At 48.8% G+C, this 21,929-nt stretch overlaps 3 protein-coding genes across 3 annotated transcripts; all 3 read left to right on the top strand.

The window, feature by feature from the left end:
- Nucleotides 1–6,827: 6,827 nt before the first annotated feature.
- Nucleotides 6,828–7,230, top strand: H6S33_008762 (uncharacterized protein; the record flags this gene model as incomplete). The annotated part of the gene is made up of 2 exons (XM_044840220.1): nt 6,828–6,909; nt 6,977–7,230. The coding sequence occupies 2 exons, from the start codon at nt 6,828–6,830 to the stop codon at nt 7,228–7,230; spliced, it is 336 nt and encodes a 111-aa protein (XP_044687618.1).
- A 1,574-nt stretch (nt 7,231–8,804) lies between these two features.
- Nucleotides 8,805–12,374, top strand: H6S33_008761 (uncharacterized protein; the record flags this gene model as incomplete). Its single annotated transcript, XM_044840219.1, has 9 exons — nt 8,805–8,945; nt 9,314–9,405; nt 9,891–9,903; nt 10,065–10,128; nt 10,200–10,212; nt 10,417–10,466; nt 10,677–10,954; nt 11,065–11,106; nt 11,481–12,374. The coding sequence occupies 9 exons, from the start codon at nt 8,805–8,807 to the stop codon at nt 12,372–12,374; spliced, it is 1,587 nt and encodes a 528-aa protein (XP_044687617.1).
- Nucleotides 12,375–16,474: 4,100 nt separating this feature from the next.
- H6S33_008760 (uncharacterized protein) lies at nt 16,475–17,581 on the top strand (the record flags this gene model as incomplete). The annotated part of the gene is made up of 1 exon (XM_044840218.1): nt 16,475–17,581. One exon carries the CDS (start codon nt 16,475–16,477, stop codon nt 17,579–17,581), a length of 1,107 nt encoding a protein of 368 aa, XP_044687616.1.
- Between the last annotated feature and the right edge of the window lie 4,348 nt (nt 17,582–21,929).

The raw sequence follows: 21,929 nt of genomic DNA, 5'->3' as shown, positions 1-21,929 counted from the left end.
TTTTTTTCTCTGTGGGCTGTTCTTCAATTGTCAAATATCAGTTCGGAGGAGAGGGAGAGACCGGGCAGAATGTGAGTGATAGCTCATGCAGCTGGATTATACGTCAAATTATAATATTACGGTAGAACGTATTTAGCTGCATGTCATTACCGGCCCCGAAACAACACCAGAATTTACCGGTACGGTAGCTGGGCGACTTTTTAGTTTTCTGTGTCATATTATAGTGCTTACCGTGCCGATTAGTAGTAGATGGAGTAGTATTTAGACGTATCAGAAAATTTTTACCGGGAGAGTCGAATGGAAGTTTCCACTTAGCCCTAACTCGATATTTCAACCCAACCCAAGCAGATCCCACACCACCACAACCCAACAACTGCGATTGCAACCACAACGAACCACTACACCACAACGACGAACCATAATAGACAGTGCTATTACTCTTACGCCCCATCCCTGAGATTCGGACTTGTCACATTTCTGTTTCTCCATTTCATTTCTGGCTGCATACGTGCATACTCTATATTGCTTCTAGCTAGAACCGGGAGGGAGTTGAGAGGGCGGTGTGTGATACATCTCTTACAATTTTTCCTTGAGCTTGTGACAGAAGCACTCGAATGGAACCAAGGAACAGCACAGGGTGGTGAGACGCTGGTAAGTTGGAACTGATATATGGTATGGGAAGGGTAAAAAAAAGCAAGGTGATGGTGAGGGATTTTAGGCAGTTGTGGATTGGACGAAAGGAATAGACTGGTAAGTACTCTAAATGGGAGAAACTTTGTGTAAGGTGGGATGTTATCTGTTTAGCCTTTTGATCTTTTTCTTTTCTTTTCTTTACGTTCCAGGATTGATGAATTATTAACGTACGGTATCTAGAGTCTGTAGAGTATGTGGAGTAGAGTAGGTAAGTCTTTCATGGATTGCATACTTAGCTTACAGCTATATTGTGAAATGCTATTATATCCAGATCAATGTCAGCAAAGTGGCTAGATGATTAGAATGCCCTACATATATCATACATGGTCGAGTTCGAGAGGATAAAAAAACTTTAAAATATATCATGGTTCCCTGCAGGTCGTTTGAGATATTCTGATATTGGAGGTGGCGAGATTAATAGTTGCGTTTGCTATAGATGGATATTGCGTTGACAGTAGTACTACACGGAGATTAAATGTCCGACTTGGACAGTGCGAAGTGCCAGTGCGTTTTTTCGTTTGATGATGTTTGGAAAAATGGTTCTGCGCATGAGAAAAGATGGTTCAAGGTCTGGTTTGAGAAGTTGGTTTGTGGTTGAAACAAAACAACACTGAACACTGAACACTGAACACTATTTTTTGAAACGTCGCCACTACTAGCTCAGTCACGATCAGTATGTAAATGTACCTGTACGTATACGTACTGTACATGTAGCGACATGACTTCTTGCAACGTCAACAAAAACATTCAGCCTTAAATTCGAACCTCATCTTTAGCTTGCGATGTTTATCATCCTCGCTCCATGGATCCATTCACAAATTGTCACTGCAAACATGAAACGAGATGGGTTCATCTATAACCTGAGGATGTTCATCCAGTGTCGTGTTTTTTCTTTCTCGGCCAGGTCACAAACAAAAACCTCAACTCAATTAAGGTCAGAGACATGTGAATTATGTACCTGATTCGCTGCTAATTTCAGTTAGGATTACTGCACCAATTGAGTACGAACCAAATCCACAACCACAAAACAATGGTTCCCCCGGCCCCTGCAAGATGCGTTAATCAAACAAGTCATCTTCATAATCGATTTGTCTCCCAAAAGAAATAAACCACACCACACCCACACGCCAAACGCCATACGATACCATGTTTTCCTCTCAACATGCATGGCATGGCACGCGTTTTATACGGGCCGTGCTGCATTGAATAAATATAATATGCAGCAGCCAAAACCGCTGTTTCATGTGCTAACTCTTCGCTCGAAATATCCACATTGGTCAATGATCCTCCGTGTGTGATATGTAACGTAATATATATCACTCGAAGAAGAAGGATATATACTAACAGGGCCTGGGGTAATATGCCCATGCTGAAGAGAGGGAAGGTCCCTTACTTTTTTTAGAACGGAAGATCTACAGATTATCCCCCAGTCCTCCGAAGTGGTCTGGGGGCCTAGATGCTGCGCTGGGCTGAAGAGTATTGGAGCATGCATAGAGGCACTTACTGGATGGACCAATGAGCTCAAACCCACCTGCACGGAGATGTTGGAATCACCAACCAGAGGTCAGGTTTAAACTGCTCACCAACAAACCAACCTGTTGATAGCAAGCAAAAGAAAACATACTCTGGGGCTTGAGCTTATTTTCCATGTGCACGCACTCACGTATCGTAACTTTGTGGATTAAGCCACACAATTGCAACTCAGGAAAGGTACCACCGTACTGCCCCCTAAGATCGACAATACAGCGGGAGTTTCCATACCGTAGCTACTCTAGATGTGGTTAAGGGCCATGTAGCGACATTTATGTGCGCACATCTCAAAAGGACTCAGTGAGGTACGAAATTTAAAGTTATCGAACGTAACGGGTTTGAAATTAAGATACTTAGATCGTTGCCTGGACGACTCCGATGAACTATGTCCAAAATGGAGCCTATTCTTGCAAACCGATTGGAGGTACTGGATCCAGATCTTGAAGCTCGAGCCTCAATGGCTTTCAGCAATATACATAGCCGACATATATCAGACGATAATGATATGCATGGGTGACATTTTCCCTTAATAGACTAAGGGAGCGAGCCCTGGGGAAATTGAATATTGATAGATATGATATCTACGCGTCCTTAGCCGACAATATGTCTCGACTCCATGACAAACTAGCTCGTTATTCAATTGGGGCTCTTCAGAACCCTAGCCCTATTCAGGCAACGCCCCATGTGTCAGTCATCATGTTGAATCACTCGGCTGTCCGGCCCGCGCACCGTCTGTGCACACCAGCGCGCAAAAAAAAACGTAAAATATTGTCTAGCGAGATTAGGCGCCTGAGAGTCTGGACAGGAGGGGGGTAGAGGGTCCGGGGGGAGGGGGAAAAACGAAATTATTCGACGGATAACGCGCTTCACATATTGCTGACTGGTCATGGCTCCCGCAGGAAGCCGAAGAATGTACTGTGTGGGTGCTGAGGCGGTATTCCGAGACACGGTCCGCACGGACATGATCTGATCTTGTTTTGTTTTGTTTTGTCTTGTGTCTGGCCCTCAGCCCTTTCGGCTCGGAAACAAAAAGGATACGCGCCTGCTCAAGACGAACATATTAGATGCGGATGTGGTTGCGCAGAGGCCTCGAAATAGCTACTCTATGGCCGTTGTTCTGTCTGAATACACGTGATTTAATAGCGCCGAGTGATATATTATGATTACTCGGTATTGATGCCACTCTAACCGGCGGAATCGGTGGATCCCGCTTTGGACAGCCGTTACAAACCGGTATTGAAGACAGAAAAGATGAATAATACAATAAGTACTGTATCATTTCCACTACAAACCAGGTAACCACCGTTTCAATTTGGACTGGCTCTCGTAACGTGATCCTCTCCATTTGCGGGGGAAGAGGGAGATCCACTCTGGACGGACATACGCAGGAGATCCTACCACACAGACCTGCTCTCTCTCATACTCAATCTACTTAAGTTATGCGGTCTCGACCTATCTTGAAAGACTGTGCGTCCACCTACCTAGATTACACTGGCACAGAGCTAGGGTAAGGTACAAGTACCCACCATGGAAATTGAAATTAAAGGCATATTTATGGAGAAAACACGAAAAATGTCCAATCAAATATAGACAAGACTATCTGAGCTTCCATGATGAGCTCCATTAACGGGTAGTATGTACAGAAAATCTCCCAGCCCTAAATATCCGCAATAAAATAAGATAATATAATCTTGGATCGAAGAATTTAAGGGTGATTATTGCTTCCCACGTGCTGTCTCACTATTAATTCACCTATTATGGTCATTACCGACTAATCAGGCGTTGCAGAACTCTAGACCTTCTACCTTCAAGATCGGATGAAAGAGAGTCTGATCGCTCAAAGTTTCCCTCTGCTTGAGCAGAGCATATGGATCGTCGTTGACGTATGCACCATAAATGACGCAAAAAGGGCATGGCGTTCAACGTACTTTACCTCGAACCTCGGGATCGATGGTAACGATGTAGGTCTGAACCTCATGTAGGCAGAGCACTTATGTAGGTGCTCTAGAGTACCATCCTCTACCTATATTACGGGTTTATATAGGTAGGGCTTCAGATAGGATAGGATAGGATAGGTAGGTAGGGCATGCGGGTCAAAGGTAGAGGTACTCTATATAGGTACTCTACCTAGGCATAGGCAATCTAACGATCTTGGTTTCTGACAGCTGCACATAATGAATCGCAGTCTCACAGATCTATAATTATCCGCCTCTGCTCTGAGTAGCGGTACGTACCGATATGCAGGTGCTTACTGAGTGTAGAGCACTAGATACAGAGGAACAAATCTACCCCTAAGTTCCCGTTTCCCCCAACTGGCATATCCTAGATACATGGTATCGGCGTATCTTCGGTGAGAGGTTCAAGTCCTGTCGTACAACAGCATGGAAGTCGGTTTTGAAAAGCTTGGTTCTCGGGAGAATGGGTGGTTCGTCCAATAATTGCGGCGCTGGTTGATACTCTACATATGTGACCCTACCCTGCTTCCCACGAACCCTGTGTTCAAGGGTTCAAGGCAGAAGGGATACATACTTGTCCGTATGTAACAGGAACCGACTCACATCGATTCTTCACTTCGCAGTGGGAGTGAGATCCAGCAAGGTTCAAGGTAGCTAGCGAGAGAAATAATTCCCTTTCTCAGAGCTCTACATATTTGACCTTTGTTCCATCCAATTTCCAGGGGGTGCGAACAAACAGAAATTCCTCGCTAATTATCTCGCTATTGAGCCAGGCTGTCCAGGCCATGGCAAGGGCTCACCACTCTGATTCCCACTCACCGCCGTTTTAAAACGACAGAAACTTGACTGTGGGGGAAGAAGTGGCCAGCGTGGAGGTTTTACCTTACTACAACCTGGCTTGAGAAATGAACAAACCCGGTAGGAAGGGGAAGGGGAGGGGTTTGTGCAGGTGGGGCTGGAAGTGCATAAGCTTCCAACGTGCGCAGATAAGGTATCGTGTTGCCCAGCGGGGCGAAAGGAAGTTTCTCTCAACTGTAGAGTACTAGTAGGTACAGGCTAGCTATCGATAGCTTGGAGGAGTAGGGAGGAGGAGGAGGAGGAGGAGGAGGAGGAGGAGATTGTGGTGGCCTCCGCGGGTTGGCTGCGTCATTCGTACGTAGACGAAGCTAGAGTTGGAGGCGCCATGAATATGACGAAGTATCCCGTCCGGGTGTAAATATTTTGGGGGGACCAGGGGCGTCTGGCTAAAGGAAATGACAACTGCGATTTCTCATGATGGTTCAGCCATGGTGGTTTGGTTTGGTTTCTCGCCCAGAGAAAAGTGAAGGGAAAAAATAAATTGTTTTTTCTTTCACCACCTCTCCCTCCTCACGTCTCACGTCGCACGATGCGATCCGTACCCCGCAAAGGAAGGAAGGAGCAAAAAAATGAGGTTCCCCTGCCGGAGCTGGGTAGATTATTCCTGCCTTTACCCAATCGCGCAGGCTGCAGCCAATCAGAGGCGGATGATCCTTATCTTTGGCTCGCGTCGGTAGGGTAGCGAGGAGGGAGGGAGTGACCGAATGTTTGCCATGGCGGGAGCATGGCGAGGGATCAGCGGTGGGCCCTAGCATCGAGAGCTAAAACGTGGTTGCAACGAACAGAGTTGGGAAGGCAAACAGGAACTGGGTTGACTCGTGCTCTAGAGTAGAGATGTCGGCCATCTGGGTTGGATGTGTGCATACATAGGGTTTTAGCTTTTTCAGGTGATAATTTCTCGAGTTTCGATTTCGGCTTTTGGTGGGGTAGTTAGATACGGTACCTCGTGGCGGGGTTGGGCACGATGTTTCTGAAACAAAAAAAGCGGCCGAGTTTTTCGATGGATCGCGATTTCTTTTTCCCTTTCCCCACGATGCAATGCGCAGCTAGCTGGGCCGGCCGCGGGATATGGGTTGTCTACCTGGGTTTTTAACGGACTCGACACAATGAAATGTGTACAAGTTTCGATAATCGTGGAATAATTCGATTTTTTGGTGTTTGTCAAGGATTTTTTCTGTTCGATTTGGAACCATGTTGACGGTGGGCTTGGCACTAGGTAAGCACCCACCTTCCCCGGACCCGTTATCTTTCACGATGCTCTTTGTACTAATTTGATGGTTGAGGTGTCGTCCCACCACTGAGAAGACTCACTCACTGGGAGAGTAGAGTACCAGCCCACCACCACCATCCATCCCACCTGCAAGAGTAGAGTAACTACAGCTACCCGGGTTCCTCCGTCGCAAGAGTAAAAGAAAGTACCTCGTCACCCAGGATTTACTAGCAAACTTTGTTTACGATTTCCAATCCAGTCCCAGCGCTCTCTACTAGCTTTACTATTCCTAAATACATCTCTCCCATTCTACCCCCGATATCTACTTCTAGAGTACGATTGCAAATCACCCCACCACCACCATCAAAAAACCCCCATACATACGTCTTCCCCGCCTCGATTCGCGCCATTAACTCTTGTCCCGGTTCCGTTCCGAACACTTAGGTTCTTTCACAAGCTTTAAAAAGGATCCCGAGTTCCTCTCCCCTCGAGTTCCCCAAGTCTCCCAACTCATAACACTCACTACACACCTAAAAAACTACATTCACCACCGATCGCTCATCCCCCACCAAACCACAAAAATGAACGCAACCCGTCTTCTCCGTGCCAGCCCCGTCGGCCGTACTCCCATGATTCAGTTCCTCGGAAAGCGCACCGCCCCCCGTATGTTTCCCTCCTCCCTCTACCAAACAAAACAAGCAAAAAATAAATACTGACTTTGGAAATCCAGAAAGCATTGACCACACCCCGCGCCCGCACCCGCAAGCACCAACCAACAAGCTCCCCACCTCCTTCGCCGAGTACCGCCAGAAGGCACAGCAGCACGGGCCATTAGCCTACAAGACCAACACCTCCGCGCACTCGTCCATCCAGCCCTCCGAGGGCCAGGCATTTGACCGCAGCGACCTGCCAGTGCGCTTCTGGAGGCTGGCGCTGAGCAAGGAGGAGATGGATGTGGTTGAGAGCGGGGGTGCGTTTGCTTAGATATGCCCTCGCGCTTTTTTTCTCTCTCTCTCTCTCTCGATCTTGATTTCGGCACGGATGTGAAAATGGGTAATCGGAACGGTGTCGGCGGCGCGCGGACAGGGAATTAAAAAATGTATAATACGGCCATCTCCTTCCTGCGCGCAGCCGATCGGTCGGTAGCGGGTCAAAAAGTTTCTTTTACGGTGCCGGGGGTTACAAAAAATTTTCCTTTTCTCTTTTTACGACCGGGGTATCTACGACACAACGGTTCTGCAGGGATTCATGCATAATCAATCAACCCTCTTTTTGTTGTCCCTACACACCTTTTTCATCTGTCAACCAAAAAACAAAAGCTCGGGTATCGGGTATCGGGTTTCGGGTTCTCTGTCTGGCGCGGGTCATCATTTACGGATTTACGGATCTATCGATCATTACCACACGTTATCTACTATTACTACTACTATACTACTATTTTTCTTTCCTTTACCTGTTTCACCGGTGTTAGCGTTTTGTTCTCTTTTCCTTTTTTTGCTTATCGCGGGGATTGGCGGGGTTCATTGGAAAATGGGGGGTTTCTAAATAACTGGTCATGGGCTGGTCTGGTCTGATCTGAAGGATATGGGGGATACGGTTCTATTCGTGTAACTACATTGTACCTATCTATCTATCTAACTATCTATCTATCTGCTGTCTATCTTTCTGTCCGAGTTCGGTCTGTGCACTGTTTGGCTGTCCAACTAACTACAGTAGCTAGCTATTCTTTAATCTTTGTAAAGCACACATGCGTACGTGGGGGAAGCTACCGAGTCGAGGCCAGGCAATTGCTAGACAAATCAGTTAACCCACTATTGCAAACCAAACCCCACTGCCCGGCCCTGCGCAGGCGCTTCCTTATCTCTCCATGAGCATGAGCATGAGCCCGCAGCTATCTCCAGCTAGTAACACAGCTCGCTGCTAGTAGATCTACTCTAGCTATCTGCTCTAGCTAGCTTAGCTATCGCCTATCGTTGCTTCTTTTCTTTGTTCGATACGTGATGGACTGACGTCTTTGCGCGCGCGCACGCTCCCGCAAGCAAGCCTTCTGCACATGTGTTTGGCATGTGCGAGGCGATGATGAAGGGAAAGGAAGGGTTCGCTGGTCCGTGCGCTGCAGCAGTGCAGATAGAGATACTGCACAGAGACAGAGGCAGCCATACAGACACACGCGCAGGCGGAGGCAGGTTGGTGGATTGGGTTGGGTTGGGTTGGGTTGGGTTGGGTGCAGTGGGCAGTGGGCAGTGGGCAGTGGGCAGATGGATGGATGGGGTGGGCAGAGGGCCCGCAAGGAACCGGCTAAACCGACGGAGGGAAACTACACGTTGATTTGATTTGATTTGGTTTGCTGCAGCTGCACACCACCCACCCACCCATCTGCCCAACCCTCCACCACGCCGCCGTCCACCACACCGTCCACAGCTACAGACAGACATACCTACTCGATCTACATACGGCGCGACGTAGAGGTATTCAGACTCCTCCCAACGTCACTGCTACCTGGAAGCCTTGTCTACTCAACCTCAACCTACACCCACACAGCCACCGCGCGACTGACCATGGACGACGTCCTTGCACCACCACCAGCCACCACCACCACCACCACCACCGCGGGCTTAGAGCTCACAGAGCGCGACGAGGCCGGAAACATCACTGCGGTCTTCACCGAGCTGGCTGACGGGGGACCTTTCACTGTCGTCGTAAGTACCCCCATGTCAGCTAGCTAGTAGCTTAGTTGTAGTAAACTTTCCCTCCCTCCCTCCCTCCACGCGCCCAACCCCCCCATGTTTTCAATTCCGGTCCGTTCTCGTGCGCGCGCGCGAGAGAGAGGCCGGAGGTAGGCATGACTACTGTTCTTCTGGTTTGGTTGCGCAATTGGGCGGAGGGGGAGGGGGGAGGGGGGGATCGTGTTGTAGTGTACCTAGTGGGTGGCTATGACTTCTGAGTCTGAGTCTACAATCTACCTACTAGCTAGCTGTCTAGCTGTCTAGCTGTCTAGCTAGCTACGTACCTAGTAGCTATGGCCTTGCTGATCGAGGCATTGGGGTTGGGGGCGATGGAATGACAGGTACCGGAGGATACAGTGTCATACGCCCAGCGACTCCTCAACGTTTTCCTACCGGCCGGGTTTCCTGCGAGCGTGTCGGGCGACTATGTTGGGTATGTGTCCTGTCGGTTTCTTTTCTTATTGTTGCTGTTGTGTGTTCTGTGGTGTGTTCTCTCCTTTACCTTACCTTCGTGCGTACTCGGTGGGGGGGGCGCGAACAGTCATATAGGTACGCAATTGCGTTCCTGCTCCTGTTCCATTCCTTCTGGAAGCTTTTTCTAGAGAGAGTACGTATCGGGAGGGAAGCTCCTTGCTACCGCCTTGGGCGCAGTTCCGTATTCATGTCTTTTAAGCCCCAGCCCAATGCCCCCAAACCAAAGCACTAAGCCAAGCCAAGCGCTTTCGAGAAGAAGGTCCTTTGATAACCAAGACACCTTGTTCATTCCTGGTGACGACATTTGAATTTCATATGGTGCGGCGGGCGGACCCTTGTACATATTTTTTGTTCGAGCACGTTTTTTTTTCTGTTTTGGAGGGGAAACCAAACTCGTATTGGCATTGTTCATAGCTGACTTATCATGCGCATGTTTTGGTTTAGATATCAAATCTATGTGAGACATCTACTACCTACATACCTACTGGGGGGGGGGGGGGATAGCTCTTTGGACCTCCCCGCCCCCCCTTCGAGCTTCCCCCTTCCCCGGTCCCCTCCCCAGGTCAGGGAAAGTTGAAGTCTAACCGAAGGTTTGATATCGCGTTTACCGCCCTTTAGGACTCGCTGCAAGCATTTTCCTCGTCCATTGCCGGCCTCCTGACATCTCGGGCAGTTCTTCAGGGTTCGAAACGAATTCCCAGTGTTTTAGGAAACCGTCTGGAACAGTGATATTGACCTTGAGTTCTCTTTTAGGATTCGGCGTCGGGTAGCTATCCTATCCCTAACCCCACGCGCGCTATGATTATTTGAATGCCTTATTATTATTATTATTATTAGTAGCTGCTGCTGCTTTCAAAGCTAGCTTAAACCCACAGGGCTACAAGGCTTATTTTTGATTATTACTGTTATTACTGAGATTTGAAAGGGTTTTGTAACTGATTTGATATCCCCCTTCTGTGCCCCCAAAAAGTGATGCAAATGCTTCCGCAACAGGCGCCTTGCTGCTCACTATTGTCCAAGGTAAGATTCGTACTTCGCTTTCTTTGTGTTTGATTCGTTCCTGGTCAATCATCAGATAGACACGAGTTTTTTTTTCTTTCTGCCCTCGTTTGCCCTTTCTTCACCGGGTCATCATATATGGGCGGTTGGGGGGAACTAAACAGAACTGACTGACGACGACTACTACTACCCGGCTATCGGGGTTTGGTATTGTTCACAACCCCCAAACAGACAGTGTAAGCCGCCTCGCTACCATCCTATTCGCGTACCGATTCGGCGTTGCCTTGGAGGCGGAATGTAAGAAGTACCGCCTGGCAGCAGACGTATTCAACGACTCAGCCATGATCTTGGACTGTTTGTCACCCGCGTTTCCAGGGCCTGTCAAGATCGTATTGCTGTGCCTGTCGGGGTCCCTGCGTGCGGCGTGTGGTGTGGCGGGAGGCGGCTCCAAGGCGAGCTTATCAGTTCACTTTGCCAGGGCGGGAAACGTTGGGGAGTTGAACGCAAAGGCAAGTCCTTGCGAACGAGGGGAAGAGAGAGGGATGGAGTATGTACAGGCGTACATAGTTGTTGCTTGTAATTTGAAAGTGCTGAGATTTGAATTTTGTTCCCCGTTTAGGACTCGAGTCAGGAAACCGTGATTGGGTTGATGGGTATGTTGGTGAGTCGGCTCGTTTCAGCTTGAAATTTTATTTTTTTATTTTTTTTTCCCCCCTTCCCCTTCTGTGTTCCCTTTTCCCTTTCCCGTCCCCCGTCCCCCCTCCACCCCTTGGCTTGGTGCCCTGAGGTTTTCCGCCCTTGTCCGGCGCCATATGAGTGGTCCACAGGAAGGTTATTCCCAGAGCCGAGCATGGGATAGGATGAGATGGGATGAGATGGGGAGATGGGGAGAGGGTGGGGGGTTGGATGGGGATATGGGGTGAGATTTCGTGAACCAAGATCCGCAATCTGTCAATGTGAGACGTGATCGAGAAAGAGTCGCATGCATGATGGCTGACTTCCCCCCCTTCTTCCTTCGCGCGGCTCTGTATGTAGGCAGGAAGTTTCGTGGTCAGGCACATCACCACGACATGGGCGACATGGGTGTCGCTAACGCTCCTTCTGGCGCTACACCTGGGGACGAATTACATGGCGGTCACCTCGGTAGCGCTGCGCACCCTGAACCGTCAGCGGGCCAATATCGTCTTCTCCAGGCTTAGCGACGACACCAGTGGCACCACCGGAGCCAATATGGTGACGCCTGCCCGGGCGGCCAGACTCGAGCGGATATTTGAGCGAGATGGCGTGTTGCGGTGGAGGGAGTCGGAAGTGCTCGGGTTTGCGAGGATCGGGGCAACATTCTGCGAGTTGGCCGCCGCTATTGCCTCCGGTGGAGATGGGGGTGGTGGTGGTGGCTTCCCAACAGTGGGAGGAGGCGGACATTCTAGAGCTCGAGGCGGGCTTTTTCCATCCTCTCGACCGGCACCGGCAATCAGCATCCACGATATCGCCAAAGTGTTCCGAAATGAGAAGCATCTATTGTGGTATGATGCGCGGAAGCGAGAAGTCACAATTTGTCTTAAAAATGACATTACGTCGGAAGAGCAGCTAAAGGCCTGGGTGCACGCCCTGTTTGTGGCTAAAAAGATTCGCCACCACCACCACCACCACCACCACAACGACAACAATAGCGAGAAGAAGTCGTCGTCGTCGTCGTTGTCGCCGCCGCTCACAAACGAGGAGATACTCGGTGTGATTGAAACCACATTATTCGATTTGGGCACGTCGTTTGCGACGACTGTTGGGCAGCTGAGGGCGGTGGGATGGGACCTGGGTACGGCAGCTCTCGAAACAAAGCCCGGATATCGGGTTGGCATATGCTCCATAGACGCAGGGAAGGACAAGGATGAGATCAGATCTGGGGGGGACGAGGCAAAGAAGGATATATGATGAGCGCTTGAAAGATACTGTTTTTGACAATTTTATGGTAGTGCTTACTCTGGAGGGTAAATTGAAGTTAAATTGGGATGAGGCACAGAAAAATGTCCTTTTTGGTTTTATTATTATTTTTATTATTTATTTTCTGAACCCTAGAATTTCTGAAAGTGTGATTGATCTGTCTGAAAGAGAAGTAAGGTGAGAGGGGCAAGAAAACATGTTTGTGTGTTTACCCTTTTTTCCCCCTTCTGCCCCTGCCACGCGACCACAGCTGGATGTTTATTTAGTGTTTAGTGTTTAGTGTTTCCGTGCTGAACAGAGAAATGACAATATTGGACTTTCCAGAAAGTTTCACGATGCACGTGTGATGATTGGTGGGCTGTTAATTATAGTGTTGATGTACATATGTAGAGGGTATGACGAACTTCCTAATCAAACCGAGGACGGACAGTCAGGACCAGGACAAGACGGGTCCAGAGCTAAGCGGGGAAGGGATACCTTACCTACTCTAGTCCAGTTCAGTTGGGGGCGGAATTCGAATAACTAGATTTTAGTACCTGCCAAGCTTTTGCAGACAATCATCGCGCGCTCCGGACAGGGAAGTTGGAATTGGACGAATGATCGACGGCTTCTGGAAGGATTCATGGAAGAATGAGGGCAGAAAGACGACTGACCAGTTGCGTAATGGGTGGAATCATCCCTAACGTCGATTGGAAGTTTCACCCGAACACGGCAAGGTGCCAAAAGTGACACTGCACCCCGAGCCTATCAGGGACTGGCTCAGGGACTGGGGGGTGGGGAACGACTTCTCGAACCGGAGGGTTCGCCGAGGCAATGATTCGCTACAGGAACAGGAGCTTCCACACCGGCATCATCCATCATCATGATGGATATCTACTTCTTTTCTACGGGGATAGATACCTAGAGATTCTCAAGAGAGAGCGTGAAAGAGAGGGTCCAGAGGGAGAGAATGTGGAACCAACAACCAACTTAACTGACGTCGCCTGCGTTTTGAGTGGTCGCCCGATGGCAATTAAAGGCTTGGCGCAGTCAGCTCACACGTTGTTTGGTCCCTTGTCAGGGCTTTTCCTGCGGGTGTAAAGAAATAGAGTCCTGACTGATGCTGAGTGGTGGTTCTGTTCTGCTGCTAAGTATCTATCTGTTGACTGATCCCCTGTGAATTGTCGTGAGCGGTTAGGTGAATGCCTGAAAGAGATTTTAGCCTTTCATGGGGCTCCTATCAGAGCGTCCTTCCATACCGGCTTCTCACATCTTCTTCTTCAGTTTTAAGTTCAAATATCACATTTCACATTTTCCCTTCCCTCTTTTATTTTTCGTCTCTTGTTGCGGCAGCACAGAATTACAGGGGAGACGATGGCCTTGCGACACGTGCATGGTGGATACTGTGAGGTGAGACCCCTACAAGCACCATAGAGTAATCATGGCTCGCAGCAAAGTAGCAGCGACCAAAAATGTTGTTCCTTGGCCTGGCCAGCAACCTGTCTGGAAGGAAGAGGAGGAGGCTCACCAGCCACTATGTGAAACCATGGTAAGACGCTGACCACTCTCGTGATGATCTTCTCACCGGAGTTGGATTTCCTGGACTTCGCTGAGTGTTCTTTCGCAGCAGCTCCGTGTGTATCGTTTTTTTCTTCTTTCTCCCCTTTGCTTATTGTTAGAACGTCGTTACTGCCCTTTCCCCCTCCCTCCTTCTCCAGGCCGAAAGGGAAGCGGGTTCTCCCATCGAACTCTCATTCAGGAAGTTGCCGTAGAAGGGGATTCGGGCTGGCCCGATTTGTGTCTCGGACTTGGGGTATTCTGGGACCTTGTCAGCAAAACCAAGCAAAAAGCGGGCAGGCATGCCAAAGTGCATTCATCCTACCTACTCCACCACGACCTAGAGTGGTAACTGTCTCCACTCTACTGCTTCTGCCCCTTCAGAGCTTGATGATGAGGATCCACTTTTTTGCTCCCCTTGTGTCTTGCGAATTTACTTTACGGGGCTATTATTCATCTCACAGGACCTCACTCATTTTTCTTATTTTTCCCTCTATTTTTTATTTTTTTCCTGCGCCCATCCCTTTACTTCCCAGTCGGTCTTCTCTCCTTTGTAGTGGTATCCACGTAGGCGTATGGGCGGTCCCAAGAAAACTACTTTTAATGCAGGTATCCTTCAAGAGTCGTGACTTAGGGTATTGGATCATGGACCTCAGTTCTCACTTTTTCTCTCTTTTCGACCAGGAATGTTTTCCCTCTACCCCCTCCCCCATTTATCAGTATGTAGATATGTAAACGAATTTTCCATGATCCCTTGCAGAGAAAGAAAAAAACGGGTATTTTTCCCGGCGTGATTTGATTTCTCCCATCCAAGGCACACCATAGTCTCGCGATTCTCAACAGCAGCTTCTGTCAAGATCAGACAACTTTGTGGAACGGCGCTTGTATGCTGTTTTGGATTAGAGCCAATTGACGGGCAACGGCCAGCCCCCGTCAGCAAATCCCCCTCCCTCGAACCCCAGCCCTTACCCAAACCCAAAACAAACAGGTCAATCCAGGTTTACTACCACTATCTCACCGCGACAGCCTTTCTTTTCTGCCTTCACCGTAGTGTACCGTAACTAGCGGCGTGAGTTACCGTACCTAAGAATTCATCACCCAGTCCCTTGCCTCGAATCACGGACAAGGGTTTGTGGTGGTCAAGGTTCGTGTCGAATTCTGTACCAAGATCATTTACATGCGTCTAGACCCCTCCCCAATCTGCACATTTACAGCATTTACAGACAGAAGACAAGCAACCCCTCCTGGGCTGCTGCTCAGCCAGTCATAGTAAACAAGCAACACCATACCATACCAGACGGGTCTCACACATCCCCCCATACCCATACCAATCCATACCTCCACTCACACACACCTCTCGAATTGCCTAGTAGTTTCTGTAACCCATTTTTCTGTTCGCCTGCTCTTCTGTATTCTATCTTCGCATTGCCACCGTTCAGTTCGTTCCTCGGGAAAACTGTATAGGGCAACTTGAAGCCCACCAGCCAATTTGTTTTTTTGGCTTTGCTTGCTTAATCTGTTACTATGTACTATTCTCCTTAATTCTTTAGAAGAAGACTTGGAAGTCTTTTTGTATTTTTTGTCGTATCAGTTACTGCCCAATTATCCTTTATTTAACGCTTGTTTCCGAAGAGAGAGAATTTTTTTTTTTTTGCAGCCTGCCGAAAAATTAGTTGCAGCAAGCAAGCATTCTAGAGTAGGAGTCTAGGACCTCTTTTTTATTTTTATCATACTCAGTGATCAAGTCACCGTCACCATCCATCATCATCGAGGGCAGGGGCGGGAGCTAAAGTAGTTTTTCGAGAAGATAAGACCAGATCTAAGGGAAGAAGGCAGGCCACAAAAAACCATTTTTTGTTAGACCCCGGAAGATTATCGGACTGGCTCGTCAACTGCAGAGATTATTGTTTTTGCCTACCTGGAACAGGTAACGAGAAGGGGGGTGGGTGAGGAAGCGTAGTCTGAAGGAAACAGGCGCCTCAACTTGCTGGGTAGTTGAATTATTATTCATTACCTCCGCTCCACTTCCCAGTCAGTGTCGGTTGTCGGCCGGTGGAGTGAGTGTCTGTAGAGTAGACCGACGTACATGGGCTACAGCTAGGGACCCACGGACTCTCTACTCTCACACACACCCACCACACTCACTCACTCACACCTCCCTCTTCCTTCTTAACCCTTCCCCCCCCCAGTCACTACGGTCCCTACCCTCCCTCGTACATAACATCCTGCCCACCCCCCCTTTATCTATTCAACAACGCCCGCAGTACAAGGTGGGCTTCCGAATGATATACAAACTCACAGCCCAATGCCATTCTCTAACACTGTTATTTAGCGCTCTCCCCACGCTTCTAAACTGTCTTCCATTCAGTCCACCCACGCCTTGACTCGATCCGTCAAACACATACATCATACACATACATCATAACAGCCACTCATCCACACCTACTTCAATAACCTCCTCCCCCCCATCCCATCAACTGTCTCTCGTTACAACTCGGTGGTGGATTTCTAAATAGTTTCATTCTTTTTTTTTTTTTATAAAAAAAATATCAAATATGTCTGGCCGCAGATCACGCCGTCCGCCTTCATTGAACCTTTCCCTTTCGTCCCGCGAAACTTCACCTGCAAACCGAACAACCCCTTCACCTGAACCAGACACAGACGACGAGAGAATGTCGAGTAGCTGCAGCAGCCGGCCCTTGAGCTCGGGATATTCATCAGGACCTTACTGCGTAAAGAGACCTTCATTATCGGAGGTGTTGAATGGAAATGCACCAGCTCCTTACACATTGAGTGCCTTTACAGCGTACCTTTCACAGAATCACTGCTTGGAGACTTTGGAGTTTACAATGGATGCTGGACGCTACAAGGACCACTGGAAAGCGATCACTGGCGACGACACTCCACCAACACCCGAGAGCAAAGGATGTGAATACGTGCGGATGCTTTGGCAGAGGTTGATGGCTACTTACATTGTGCCCAATGGGCCAAAGGAGGTGAACTTGCCGTGCACAGTCAGGAACCACATCTTGTCGATCCCAACAAACCAGATCCCCCCTCCACCAGAATCACTCGACTCAGCAGTTCACATTGTCTACGAGCTTATGCAGGAGAGCGTGTTGATGCCATTCATCAGCGATTGCCAGCAACAGGCGAATTGTGGGAGCTCGTGCGGTTGGGGTGTTCAGGGCTCGGATGAGAACTTGTACATGCGCGGGAGCCTCGACGAGCGGATGTTGCAGAGGAAAAGGAACTCGAACTCGCCTCCGCCAATGTTGGGATTCGTGTCGAACTCGTATCCTACTGGGTCTGGGTCATCGCGTCACAACAGCCAGAGGGCAGCTTCACCCTTCAGTGTGAGCTTGGGATGGCATAGACACTCGTCACACATGGGACCGGGTTCGTGGTCTACCAGTGGTGACAGCTTTGAGGAATCTTACACTTCTTCACCAACACTTTCATCGTGCCCCATGACTCCTCCCACTACTCCCCCGACATCCGAGGCCATGCTTCATGGATCAATCACTAGCTCGCCAAAGCACAGCAAGACCGTTGACAAGGCTGAAAAGAGCTGGAAGAAGATGACTGGGAACTTTGGGAAGCAGTTTGGATTCGGAAAGAAGAAGACTCCTCAGATCTGGGGAGAGCACGGCACATATTGACTCCATCACCACTAAACATCCCTCGACATGCCGTTGATGTGACCACGAATTCCTTACACCACTCATGCATTTAAACTCAACGTTGCGTCTTACCGTTCATACGACACGAGAATTACGCAGCTTTGCCATCATCATCCAACATAATCATTCACACATCCTCCTCATCCTCATCCTCCTCTTCATCCTCCTCATACCTTACTCTCGCGAAGCTTCTTCGCATGTTAATAGACCTCTAAGAGAACGGAAATAGTATCTCTTGTACTTTTACAAAAAGCGGATTGGGTTTTTCTTTTTTTTCCATTTCTTTTTTACACTTGCATCACTATTACGGGGATTTCCTTTTTGTTTATTCATTGCATTGTACTTTGGCGCATGCGGGGTGTGCTTTGTTTTTTTTATGGGAGACTAGGGCGAACAGTAAGATGGAAACATTTGGGATTTGTCAGACGAAGAAGGGGCGGAAGGGAACGGTATGGGATTGGGAGTATTTTTTTGGAACTTTTTTGGGTTGGCGGCTACGGACTGGAAACTATCCGATTGACGCCGCGATACTACTGCTCTCCTGGCGCTTTGGGATAAGTAATGGGTTGATGGGACTGGGGGGAGGAGGATTTGTTTTCTTTTCCCAACAAGCTCCAGCTTACTATATAGGTCCATATTTGAAAAAAGACCTTTGTATTACTTACACTTCCTTTTGTCTGGTTTCGATTCTTTTTCTTATGTTACATTTTGGTATCAGGTTTTTTGTTTCGTTTGTTTACTTTGAGACTCTTCATCACCATTTGCATGTAGCGGCGTCTGGATTTGGAGCTGGCGTTCGTGCGGTCTTTTTGTTTCTGTTTATTATTCTTCGGTTGGGGCTTTTTAAAAAAAAAATTATTTCATCTCTACCATACCACTACAAAAAAAAGAATCAAAAAGGATTACACTATGAGCTCACTACTATATTTGTGAGCAATCAAAAAAAAAAAAAAAAACATGGGCACTTCATTTTCATCATTTTCATTTATTTCCCACATCCGTGATCTTCACCAATTCATCCATGCGAAGGCCTCTACTGCCTACTTCCCTACTACCCTGCCCTACCCTACTACCTTACTCTACAAAACCTACTGTATGTATCCATGTAGTCATGCACACTGAGTTTTGACCTGTTCGCCTAGCTAACCAGCTACCCCCCAAAGTGCATCTTTTTTTTTTTTTGCTCTTTCCCATACCATGCTCTCGATGATTACTGATAGTGTAGCTACGTTAGCTACGTTACCCACATTCCAACCAACCCCCCTCCCTCCCTCCGCCCCCCATCCTCGCGTGCGGGGGGGCCGTTTTGGGGGGGGGGGGGGGAGGGAAGCTAGGTGGTTTGTTCTCTGGGGCTTCTGGATCTGCTGGCAGGGCGCGCGGGGGAAGGTTTCTAACTGGGTTTTTTTTTATTTTGGGCGTTGGTGATGGTAGGAGGAGAGGAAGGAGGAGGTGGAGGAAGGTTTGGGGATCTGCGGAGGCAGCGCGGGTGTGGGCGTCATGAGTGGAGGGATCGGGGGTTCGCTTTGATGCGGGTGCTGATGCGGATGGGGGAGCTCGAGAGAGGTAGAGGTAGAGTAGGTAGGGGCGGGGTTTGCCGGGGGGGGGTGGTGATTGGGTGGCAGTGGATGTAGTGGCTGTAGGAAGAGGAGCAGGACTTGACTTCGGAGATGGACGACTGAAACTAATTGTAATAAACAGTGTACTGATCGGGGTTAGTGGGCTGGCAGAGTAGAGAGAGTAGAAGAGCTACTCTGCTAGACTGACTGAATCAGGAGCAGTAATTAATCACAGCTAACTGAACTGAACTCATGAACTGATCCGTTTAGGCTAGCTAGGAGGATTAGTTAGATGGCCTGGGGAATTGCAAGTCAAAAGAAGCCAAACTAGCCAACCAACCAAACCAACCAACCATTCGATTCGATTCACACTACTAGCTCAATATCAATATCAACCTCCCCACTCACTCGATATTTCCAATTAATCACAGCCAGCTAGCTAACTACCAACCAACTCACCAACTAAACATCCACTACCAAGTCTCACTCTGCCTAAGTAAACAATTACACCCACCTACCGCAGTACTCCACCCAAATCTCCGAAATCACAAACACCCACCCACATAGCCAACCCGTCCTGCTGCCCTGTCTTCCTGTCTTGTGCTACAGAACATTCCATAACGGCGCAGATAACCGATCTCAACTTACCGGTCCACAGCACAGCTGAAGATTCGCATAAAAGCTGGTAGAGCCGTGTTGTGTAGTTAGGGTTAATTAATCAAACTTACCGGGCCCGCCCATTAAGGATAGGGTAGTAAGGGGGGGGCGGTTGCGTGTATGCTGTATACGTATACTCTACCTCTATTGTAGAAAAACTGCCCTTTAATGCTGTGAGGGGTTTGGGAGTTTCGTTTGCACTGCCGTCTGCACTGGGCTTGGTTTGCCTGGGTTGTGCTGGGTACGTTTGGCTGTAACGGATTGGGTTGATACTGCCTACTGTACTTTACCTGTCTGCTCTAATCTACGCTAGTATTCCGGCCGCCGCGGCGTCGTTTCGTTTGCTTGTACGTTTGCCACTGGCATGAGATGAATGCTGCGAAGAAAGAAAAAAAAAATCCCTTCTCCCTCTAATTCCCCCTGAGAGCGGGCAGATAGGCAGGAGGAAATTTTCACTCTTTTTTTTTTTGTCTCCTTCCTGGAGAGTGCAGTGTGCGTCGACGCCGGGGCGCTTAAAGTCCCATGGGCCGGAAATATCGATATCCTCCGAATTAAGGCGTATATACAGGATGGCAATTAACAAACCGACGAACGAACGGCAAGTCTATTGGGCCCGAATCGAATTGCCATGTTTTTTTGCACTCGCTTTTGATGTTTAATTATATCGTAGCTAACGGAAGGGAAGAGGTGCCGGTCCGCCACCGCCGGCTGTATGTAGTAAAGTGGCAGAGAGGATGGGGAAGTTGGTAATCGCCATGGAGAAGAGCAGCTGAGCAGCGTATCCTGGTATCGGGATTTGGGGATTCATCATGCTATGCTGTGCTGGCCATGTAAACCAGAGTAATTATTAGCTAGATGCTAACAATTACTGCTATTCTACCGCCACTGCTACTATACTACCCGTCCTACTACTACCTACTACGCCGCTCCTATTACTATTACTATCAACCTGGATGGCTAAGGACTCCAGACAGTCCGTGGATGATGTAAGAACGCTGATTGGGGGGGGAGGCACGCGTCCATGCAATTACGACAGCAAGATCTATATATCGGGGAGGCGTAACTTTGTTTAAGCGATCCCCATCGATTACTTTCTCTCTCCATCACAGACAGCTACCGAAAGGGAGATGCATCGTTTCCGCCTCTTATTATTTTTTGCATCATAGATACTTACCTTACCTCATCGATCAACCATCTTTATCTCTAATCCCTATCCCTTCCGGTCACTTCCCACGTTTTTTCCGTTGCTGCTCTTTTTTTCTTTTTTCTCCCGTTTGTTCCCTGAACGATAATGAGCGGTTGACTGATCGTCGTCGGTGGGAGGAGGGGTGGGTGAATGGGTGGTGTGACAAAACAGGAAAGTTTCCAGAACGCATCCTGGAATTCAGGGTTTGGGTCCCTTCTTTGTTGATCGCTGCTGATCAGCGGGGCGAGGGAAAGAGAAGGGGGGGAGTTGAGACATGGGACGTCACTCGCGTTGTTTCGAAACGTCACGTCACGTGCTGGGTGAACTGACGCGTGTGCGTTCGGGCAGTGTAATTCATTAATGGAAATGGATCATGTCCCAGCTAGCTGCCCAGCTACATCCCACGGCGGTCCAGAGTGGGTAGAGGACCTGCTCTACCGGGGCAGTTCATCCCTCTAGAGAGAGAAGAGGTGCGCTGCCCGGTTTCAAACAATGGCCTTGGCGGCGTGAGGGTGGTTTATGCCTTAACCTACATCCATGCATGCACCATTACCAACTACCCAATCAAGCGTCCTGGTGGGCCGGTGTTTGTATCTGGCTCTCTCTACCACTCTACCAGCTAAGTACTCACTCTACCAAAGTAATCGCAGCAGCGAAACGAGTGAAACCAGCCACGAATAAAGCTAAAGACCAGATTTGGCATCTCTAGCCCCAGCGTCAGCCTGATTGATGCTACACTGACTGGACCATGCCTCCTTTTGCCTGTGTCCGTGTCGTATGTTGGAACGAGTGATAAACAACGACTAAGTTCCAAACAACCCCCAGGGGGCCAAAATAGAGTAGCAGAGGTACTTTCGAGAAATTTTTTTAGGTTTGCCCATGCTTTGTTTTTCCACCGCAGCGGGTAACGTACCCGTGGTGTGGTGGG

Source organism: Morchella sextelata (genome assembly GCF_020137385.1).
Source record: "Morchella sextelata strain SCLS chromosome Unknown scls_28, whole genome shotgun sequence".
Lineage (NCBI taxonomy): Eukaryota > Fungi > Ascomycota > Pezizomycetes > Pezizales > Morchellaceae > Morchella > Morchella sextelata.
The sequence above is the reverse complement of the archived record's forward strand: the minus strand, read 5'-3'. Positions and strand labels throughout refer to the sequence as shown.